The sequence below is a fragment of the Aplysia californica genome, unplaced genomic scaffold (assembly GCF_000002075.1).
Source record: "Aplysia californica isolate F4 #8 unplaced genomic scaffold, AplCal3.0 scaffold00360, whole genome shotgun sequence".
In the NCBI taxonomy this organism is placed as follows: Eukaryota; Metazoa; Mollusca; class Gastropoda; order Aplysiida; family Aplysiidae; genus Aplysia; species Aplysia californica.
This window is the reverse complement of record NW_004797630.1, coordinates 594,090-604,020: the sequence shown is the minus strand read 5'-3', so window position 1 is coordinate 604,020 and position 9,931 is coordinate 594,090. Positions and strand designations below refer to the sequence as shown.

At 39.3% G+C, this 9,931-nt stretch overlaps 1 protein-coding gene across 1 annotated transcript in view; it reads left to right on the top strand.

Annotated features, from left to right (window-relative positions):
* Positions 1-4,807, top strand: part of LOC101861670 — an 11,557-nt gene extending 6,750 nt beyond the window's left edge. The window contains exons 2-4 of the mRNA XM_005103149.3: positions 1,105-1,258; positions 1,962-2,062; positions 3,863-4,807. Coding sequence (XP_005103206.1) covers positions 1,227-1,258; positions 1,962-2,062; positions 3,863-4,626 — 897 coding nt within the window. The 5' untranslated portion in view covers positions 1,105-1,226 and the 3' untranslated portion in view covers positions 4,627-4,807. The remainder of the gene's footprint in view (positions 1-1,104; positions 1,259-1,961; positions 2,063-3,862) is intronic.
* The last annotated feature ends 5,124 nt before the right edge of the window (positions 4,808-9,931 follow it).

The window sequence follows — 9,931 nt, the reverse complement described above, 5'->3', positions numbered from 1 at the left end:
GAGGGAGAGAGAGGGGGGGGGCTCTCTCTCTCTCTCTCTTGTAGCTAGACAAGAAACCAATCCTTCTCACAATTTCCTTGAGAATGGAGGATCAAATACTAGCTTTATAGTAAAAACTTAACGACGCACTTAATCTGTCGACAAGCCCATTGCCTAATTAGAATTGTGTGGAAATAAAGTGCGACGTTCAGTTTTAGATATATATAATAACAGTATTATTGTTAGATTCTAGATCTACAGTACTATGTAGTACTAATTAAAACTTTTATAGTAGGTTTCCTATTGGATTGACTGCAGGTGTAGTCATTTCGAGTTGTTCGGTAACACTAACATGTCACGATGACTGAGTTAGACGTAACGAAGCGCGTGGCGTCCCCGCCTGGTTGGAGAATTCTAAACGAACAATTTGTTCGTCGACACTTGGATGCTTAGAAATCCAAAACTGAGCGGTCTATCCGTAAAACTCTGGTTTAGGACTTAAAATAATAAAATTTCGGCAATTTTGTTTTAAATACTTAAAAGTAGAGTCATGTATTCCAGTCTAACGCATTTAAAGATAGTAAATCCCCATAAGAGCCATCGAATTCAGTTTTTTGACTCTCCTGTAAAATTTACGAAATCGGAGGTGGACGGTTAGAATTCTCCGCCGACGATATACATATATATATGAGTGTCAGACTCAAAATAAAAAGTTTTCCCCGTAAGTTAATGTCTCAATGGCAAATTTTTCGGGGTCTCTGCACACACATCAGCTGTATGTAATAGCTCATGCTCTCTGTATCTTTCTGTGCTATGACAGGCCTATCGAGATGTTCCTGTTACTGGCGAATATAGCGGCCTACGAAATGCTTAGCATGTTGATTGATTATAATTTGGATCAGAGATCTAGATGTTCAGATCATCTCCTGAGTGTTTGTTACAAGTTCTCTAAGGTTTTGTTAAGTTGCTCTTCCAGGCCTATGTGTTATCCATGCTCAACTGTACTCTGCTATAGAAGCCTTTGTGTGTATTGTAGTTTGTGTGTCCCTAATTTGATTAGAGTCATTCCAAGCAGTTCGACTGCTCTGTTGTAAGTGTAAGCTCACTTTTTACTCATTATTTCAGATAATAATTGAGAACAGGACACCTTTGCCGTGCGGCATCGACCATCAGTGTTTCCTACGACACGTACGGAAGTGAGCTATGAGTGACGTTTTGATGTTCTGAAGGGTTTAGCGACAAGGAGTATGGGTTCGAGCAGAGCTTTCAATTTCGCAAAGTGAGATGATGTGATTTTCTTCTTGTGCTGATTACTCTGTTTCTGTTCTTCCTTTCGTTGCATTTTTCTGTGATGAGAGTCATTTTAAGCATTTCTGTTATGGTTAAATGTGAGACGTGCTGACAAAATTAGTAACTCTTTCTTCTTACAGTCCATGAGATTTCTGCCAAAAATCGACACTGGGGTCAAATTTGCAGATTTTCAACTGACCCCGTAATCTTTAAAAGTATAATATTATGTGTCATGATACGGTGTAACAAGACGCTCGTTGATTTTTGTGCATGTGGAGCTACTGGTATAACTGGTATAATCTTGATTCTTGTTTATTTGTCTTACTTTCGTGGGAAAAAAAATACCCATATATATCTTCAGATAGAAGTTGAGAAGTTATTTGCTATTGAAAGAGGTTGGGGTCATCTGATTTCAGTTGGAAAATTAGAGAGAAAATGGTCTCCAAAGTTTGGTGACTTTCACAGCTTGAAAGACCTGGGAAACTGAAAATTTTCTTTTTTTATGTGTCTTAAATCAGCGGTTTTCAGGAAAAATCTACTCATACATCTGTTTTTAAATGGACATAATAATAAGATCTTGAGCAAAAAAACAAAAATTAGTCAAATATTTGCCAAATTCCATTATTTTGACGAGCGCCCTATTTCACGGTGATGCCTCACGTTATATTTTTATTCCCCGGAATCTCTTACAGAATTGCTCGGCAGCTTGCAGCTACCAAAGAGTTTTTGAGCCCAACGAAAGTCCGAGTGACATTACCTGGAGGTTTCCCATACGAGGCTTATAATGGAAGTGGTGAGTACAGGACGTTATACAGTATTAGATTCTTTTTGGGGGGTTTATTTTTGAGGGCGTTGCCATCCACTTGATATATATATATATATATATATATATATATATATATATATATATATATATATATATATATATATATTATAGAGCTAAAAGCAGTAGATTCTGTTCAACATCAACCTGCTTGTCACAAAATTAGTTTTGAAATGAGGTGATTCCAATGCCATCTTTGAGAGGTAACATTACTCCCTTTGAGGTAACTTTACTTTCCTTGCCATGTGTGTGAGGTAACATTACTGCCCTTGAGGTGACATTACTGCCCTTGAGGTGACATTACTCTCCTTGAGGTAACATTACTGCCCCTGATGTAACGTTACTCCCCTTGCCATGTGTGTGTGATAACATTACTGCCCTTGAGGTAACATTACTGTAGCAATGCCAATGAAAACCTAAGAAAGAATTTTCAATTCTAAGAATTATGCTTCTTGAATTTTGAGAATCGGTTCATAAATAAAAAAGTTATGGGGTTGTAAAGGTCGGCAAAATATGGATGACCCACATATAGGAAAATACTCCTAAAAAGTGGACCTCGCAGTAGCAGATTCTGTAAGAAAATCGACAATATCTCGGTAACTAATTGGAGTGTTCGAGAGAAACGTGGCTACCCGATGTGTTTTTGAGTGTAGAAATCATTTCTGCAGTCAGATTTACTACCAATTTCGTAGTTAATTTGTTATAATTAAAATTGTGGTGTACATATTACGATTTTGCGAAAAAGGGGTGTCGGGATGAGTCCATTTTATTTATAGCATCGTATCACAACATGGGATCTTTAAGAATATATGTCGGCAGCGTGACTAAATAATTGCAAAGCTTTTTATGATGACTTTAGACCATGCCAACCGTAAAAGATAAGTTAATTCAATCTAGCATGCCGTACAATTAAAAATTCTTTTTCCTCGTTGAGACGCGAACACCCCGAGATGAGATATCCTCGCCTCGGAATACCCCCATAGCGATGTTACAGGGGAATAGAGAGAAAAACAACCGGATGCGTGCGGCCGCCATTGCCCTATTTCCAGTGACCAATGAATGGGCCCGGAATAGTCATGCGGGGATTTGTAGGTCACATACATTTGCCACGAGAGTGAGGGGAAAATGGCCGGTCTCCGTGCGAAGCCGCTTTGGATAGGGGGGTAGTCGTGCATTTATGATCGGGTCTAAACAACTACTTGACACAGAACGTTCAAATTTGAGCACACTATAGAGGATAGATAGATTTATTACCAGCTCGGCGTTGAAATTCAAACTCGTTATAGTTTTCGGTGTACACGATACGAAAGTGTTCCTGACACCCAAAGTATAGGTTAATTTATGTGTACGAACTTCAACGTCCATATATCAATAGTTTGCCCTATTTTCTGATTGGTTGCCAAGTTTCATTCGGATTGGTTCGGAAATAGAGCAGACCGAGGTTGACAAAGTTAGTCACCTACACTTCGGCCGGGTCCGCAAAATCGCCCGTAAACGGGGACCAAATTTTCGTCTCGCGGGAAAGCCCGATTGGCATTGCTAATTACTGCCCTTGAGGTGACATTACTCCCCTTGAGGTAACATTACTGCCCTTGAGGTAACATTACTCCCCTTGCCATGTGTGTGAGGTAACATTACTCCCCTTGAGGTAACATTACTGCCCTTGAGGTAACATTACTCCCTTTGAGGTATCATTACTCCCTTTGAGGTAACATTACTCCCCTTGCCAGGTTTGTGGGGTAACAGTATTCTCCCCTCGTTTATTCCCAGCCTCGGTTCAGCCCTGGAGTGTGCTGAGGATGGTGGAGGCGCAGCGCGGGATGGCGTTTAACTCCGTCTCAGCCGACAGCCTGCCCTTCCTGGACGTCCACAAACTGTACAAGGACTACTTCATGTTCATCGCTGCCGCCAAGACGGACGTGTTCTCTGATCTGTACAACCCCTCGATCAAGAAAGGACCGTTGTACGCCGATGTCGAACTAGTAAATGTGGGGAACTCGTCGTTTAATCTAAGGACGTCTTTCTTCACTGTTGATAAAGATACGCCCCTCTTCGTTAATTATGTCCAGACAGTTGTCGTTAATAACCAGTCTCGGAGACCGTCGGCCCCTCCCTCGTGGTGGAGAGAAAAGTTTTGTTCCAACATCGCCTCCCCTGGTGAGCCCTTGAGGCTGCCGAGACTGAATATGACGGAACAGCCATTGGCTTCTGACTTTTGTGTGTCCGTTCCGGTGAGTGACGTGGATTCCTATTTGCACATGAACTGGTCCAACGGAGTTAAGTACTGCTATAATGCCTACGTCTCGTACATAATCAAACGGTATGGATTAGAAGGCGTCGGAGATATAAACAGGGATGTGAAGAACTTTAGTGCGTCCTACCTCCGTGAATGTAACTTGGGGGAGGAACTTAGAGTAAATCTGTGGCAGTCGAAGGAAAATGAGAACCTCTTTCATTTTCAGCTCATCAAGGACTCTTCTTCGGCTGTCGCCAATGAGTGTAGCTTTGAGTTCTATCCTCAGTCTTTGTCGTGACCCAACCCTAGAATTTACTTCTGTAATATATCCATGTAATATTAGTTAAATGAGCAATAACTGTGTTTGGTTCACTATTGTTAATTGCCGTAGTTATGTCTCCTTGTTTGAATGTATTAATTTGGTACTCTTCAGGATGAGCAATTAAAGTTATGATTTCAGTAGTGTCATAAACATCCAACATGGTCGGTTGCTGTTTTCAGTGTACGATTGTTCTGCTAGACTATCCGTGTGTGTCTAACTTATTGTGAGGCATCACAACTTCCTTTCTTTCTTTTCTTTCTTTTTTTTTTTGTTGTAATAATCTGCTGTGCGGATTGGCAGTAGAGGGAGGGCAAAGTTCACAGTGTTTGAACGACTTTGTGTACAGTCCGAACTGCCTAATACCGGGTGCCCATTGTGGATGGGATCGGTTCGCGTCAGGTCGGGATGATCGCCCGACTCGTCGCCTAAGAACAAATGCGTATGTTTGTTGGTGACGTGTCGGGCGTGATCAGCTTGTGGCATGAAAGCCGCTTTGCGCCCTTAATCTGGCTAGCAAACCAAACCAATGCGGTCCGACCCCAATCCGATCCCACCATGGGCACCCCGTATCAGACAGTGACCCTTTGTTGAGGAGAAAAGTGCTTGTCATATATAGACAGTTTTGATATGACTCAATTTTGTCAGGGTCCTTTTTTTTTAGTAAGGTTTTTACGACGCTCGCAACTACATAAGGTCGTATATGAGCGCCAAGGGGTGGATGTCAACAGAGAAGTCCAAACAGGGAATCAGGCTGACTCTGCTCTCCTCTCTAGCCTCAACAGTACAAAGTCTTCTTCAACTATCCATCAAGGCACCTGGCAAATAGCAGTTCACAAGAGAGTGACAAACATACAAAAGAAGTAGAGGAAAATGACGATAGTAAGGATGAGGAAAGAAAAAGCAGCAGTTCCAGAACAGTATGAGCCTGACATTGATAAGTCAGCCCATTTACAATTCTACTGTGCGTAAGAACATGTTAATATCCCCCCTTTGAGAATGGCCTAAAGACAACGTCAGTCAGTAACACTGCCCCGGGGGGGTCAGGGTCTGCACCCGTACGTAAGGGTGGATGGCTTTGCTCGTAGTAGTCGTAGCTTTTTCCTCAGCCTTGGACTGTGGTATTATTATGATATTTTTATAAAGGGAAACATCAGGGGGTGAAAAAGGAAATGATAGATTGTGTGTGTGATTTTCTTAGACAGGTGGTCGTTTTAGAATAGGTCCGGCTGTGTTACTTCTGCTCAAGGTGTGTTTTATTTATGCAGAAAGGTGTGCATTACCGAATGTGTAAGTTTGCTACTTTTGTCAAATTTGGAGAATGTTTTTTCATCGAATGATCGACAAATGAACGAGCTTTAAGTTGATACCAATAACCCCACATGCCCAAAAATTGACAAGCGCTGTATGAATTTCATGGCATCGTACCACATGTATGTATGTAACTGATGCAGTTGATCTTTTTTTTTAAACCTCCCTGTGCCTTTCTTTTACCAATTGACAACATGTTTGGCTAAAAATATCCATTGCTACTTGGGAAAGTTACCAGTACTTACTATTCACTACCAAATAGGGTCGCTTGTAATTTTATGCACAAGGGGGCTATCCCGAAAAACGCTGTTTTGAGAAAATCAAAGGTAAAGTTTTTGCCCCTTTTTCAGTTTCTGTAAAAGACAAGGAGAGTTTTCTCTATAAACAATTATACACACCAATGAAACCAAACTTCTCCTTTAGGTAGGGCAATGCCCACTTTTAGTGTTGGTCAAGATTTCTGGATACCCCGAAATCTGGGTTAGCCCGCTTGTCCTTAAAAGCGACCATATATTTTAGAAATGAACAATAAGCTACTGCTTAATATAAGAAATTATTGGCTCTAGTCCTATATGAAATAAAAGCAATGATTTAGAAAGGTGCTGCTTTTTTTGTGTGTTCTTTTTGTTTTTGTTTTTGTTTTAGTAACAGTTTTACGGTACTTGCAACGCAATAAGTAAGGTCATAAAAGTGCCGAAGATTGCAGGTGTTACAAGCAAGTGACAATCACAAAAAAAGGAGGAGAGATCAGGACGATAGATGTTTGATAGGAAATAAGGAACAAACCACACCAGAGCACCCGCCGTCCACTCACTTTTTGTGTTCAGTGTTGTAGCATTGAAAAGTTGTTGTCTTCTTGGAGACACTGTCAAATGTGAAAAACAAATAAATGAAGCCATCAAAGGTAATCAAATTACACATGATGACAATGACAATTCTTGGTTCATCTCACAGGAAGATATTTAGATATTTGTCTTGGTTGTTTACCATGCAGTAGTGGACGTTACAAATCTGCACTCCCGCATAAGACAGGACATTAGAACAATGTCATGTTGTGGGTGGTTAGCGGGTGCTCTGGTGTGGTTTGCTCCTTCTTTCCTATCAAACATCTATCGTCCTTATCTCCCCTTCTTCTTTTTTATGTTTGTTACTCTCTTGTAACACCTCTAATCTTCTGGCGCTCATATGACCTTATGCAGTTGCGAGCGTTGTAAAACCTCTACTAAAACAAACAAAATGTCATGTTAAACTGTAGGCTATACATGATGTTTTACCAGCTGAAAAAAAACGCTCTGTAAAACATTGATATCATATAAAAAAGATGCCAGCATTTAAAGATCTCATATGTGAGGCAGCGTGGTGGAATCAGGCTCTCGTCAAAATAATCAAAGTGAAGAAACTTGCATTTTTCCGCAGGTTTGTGAATTTTTATAAAATTTTTGTTTTTTGGCTCAACATCTTTCATGCCCATTAAAGAACTGATTTCTCTGTGGATTTTTCTCAAAAATTGTAAATTTTCAGTTACCACGGACACTTAAACTAAGGAAACAACTAATCTTTGGCGGCCATTTTCTCACTAATTTTACTTTCGAAAACAGGTGACCCCACCTCCTTCATTCGCAAATATCTCGACTTGTATTCAAGATAAATGGATATTTTTTTTCATCCAAATAAAGACAAGTGAACAAGCTTAAAGATGATACCAATAACTCTATATGCCAAAAAATTGACGAGAGCCTGATCCCACCACGCTGCCTCACATACTGTACGCACAAAGACACACGCACATGCACACAATCTAAAGCAAACAAACACACAGAACCAAAAGGCAGTGCAGTTGTGACAAAAGATTTTTTTACTGATTTTTTTTTCTTCTTAAGACAGGCACTTAATTCACAAAAGAGTGTTATTTATGGCAAATTTACTTGAATTAACATTCATCATAATCATATTTTATAACTGTTCACTTCATTTGAATTAATTATGCAAGCAAAATTAATAAGAGACCTCTACCAAATTCAACACCCGTGGTATGATGTGGTGTAGTGAAGAGGCACTTTTCCGTCACCCAGAGAAGACCCGAGTTCAATTTTCATGTGGGGAGAATTTTTTATTAAGTCTGCCCCTGAGGTTTTATGCACCAAAAAAATCTAAAATTTTGCAAACTGAGCCTAAAAAATGTGAAATTATGCAATTCTTTTAATTTCAACAAAGAAATGATAACTAGATCTAGGCCCTCGTCAAAATCTGTCCCCGTCGTTTTATGAAAGAAAAATTATGAAATTATTCGAACTCAGCCCAAAAATGTGAAATTATGAGATTCTGTTAATTTTAACAAAGAATGATAAGGAATATAATCAGAAATTATGCAAAAAATTATCAAATTTTGCTAGATTATGTGGGATGCATAAAACCACGGGGACAGCAAAATAAGGAAATTACGGATGAAAACAGCTTCTTTTTTTTTTGCCGGTTTGTCAACTTTTATCACTTTTTTTTTTTTAGTTCAACATTTTTTATGTCCATCTAAAAACACATTACTGTGTGAATTTCACTGAAACACATCAGGCGCTCGTCAAAATAAAATGAAATTATGGAAGAAAACAGCAATTTTTTTTGCCAGTTTTGGCAATTTTTATAAAATTTTTGTTTTGTTAGTTCTGCATGTACATCTTTTAGGTTCATTTAAAAACACATTTCTGTGAGAATTTCACTGATACACTTTGATTAAACGCATCAAAATTGAGAATTTTTAGTTTCCCAGGACTCTCAAACTATGGAAGTTATCCAACTTTGGCTGCCATTTTCTCGCAAATTTACCTCTGAAACCAGGCGACCCCCTCCTTCTTTAACTGCAAATATCACAATTTCTATTAAAGATAGATGGGTACATTTTTCATGTAGATCAAGAGAATAGAATGAACTTTAACCCCTTCACTGCTGAAAAATTTCACCAACATCTGTAGGCTACTGACAAGATAAAATGTTAATTCAAGGAATATTTAAACAGAGAATTGTTTCAAAACAAGCAAAATCACAAGCTGTAAGTTACTGTGACTACTATACCAAAGAAAACTTCTTTTTGTCGACCAGATGAAACAATGTAAGTGGAGAATACAAGCCAGAACATTCGTCTACTCAGCAGTGAAGAGGTTAAGATGATGCCAATAATTCCACTCATCCAAAAATTGACGAGCGCATTGGTTCCACCATGCCATGACACTGTGAAGCGTGCTGACAAAATGAGGTAACTTCTCGGATTCAAGCCTTATAGAAAAAGATATATCTCACTTATAGCTGAATTTTTTACAATTTATAAGTAGGAAATAATAAAAAGCATGTTATACCTAAAGTATATGACATTAATATAATAAAACTAAAAATTTGACCCATGTGTCGATTTTTGGCCAATATCCCCTTTTGTGGAATGAGAGAGGTGACTCATTTTGTCAGCAGGCCTCACAAGTGATGTAGAATGGGTCGATCGGGGCGTAAAACTCGCCGACATCAATTCAGTCAAAGAAAAAACAAAGTCTGCACGAAACTGGTCGCTGAATGATACAAAGACTAGAATCCATTGACTTGTCGGGTCGAGCAGCACTCTCTCTTTCTCTCTCTGCCTTTCTTTCTCTCTTTCTCTCTCTCTCTCTCTCTCTCTCTCTCTCTCTCTCTCTCTCTCTCTCTCTCTCTCTCCACGGCTCTGTATTCTTTTATCACTTCTTTCTTTCTCTTCCTTTTTCTCTTCTGTCTTTTTATACCTTTTTCCCCCTCACGTTTTGGGTTTTCCCGCCTCTTCAATGACCTAACAGTGTTGATGGGGCCGTGAAACATGTACCATTTCACCATTTCACTTATATATATAACATTTCTATATAACATTTCTATATAACATTTCTATAGCGCATGTCCCAAAAGGTAGCTCAATGCGCTTTGTGTCTGTGGCTTTGACAATGTGGGGAGAAAATAAACAGAA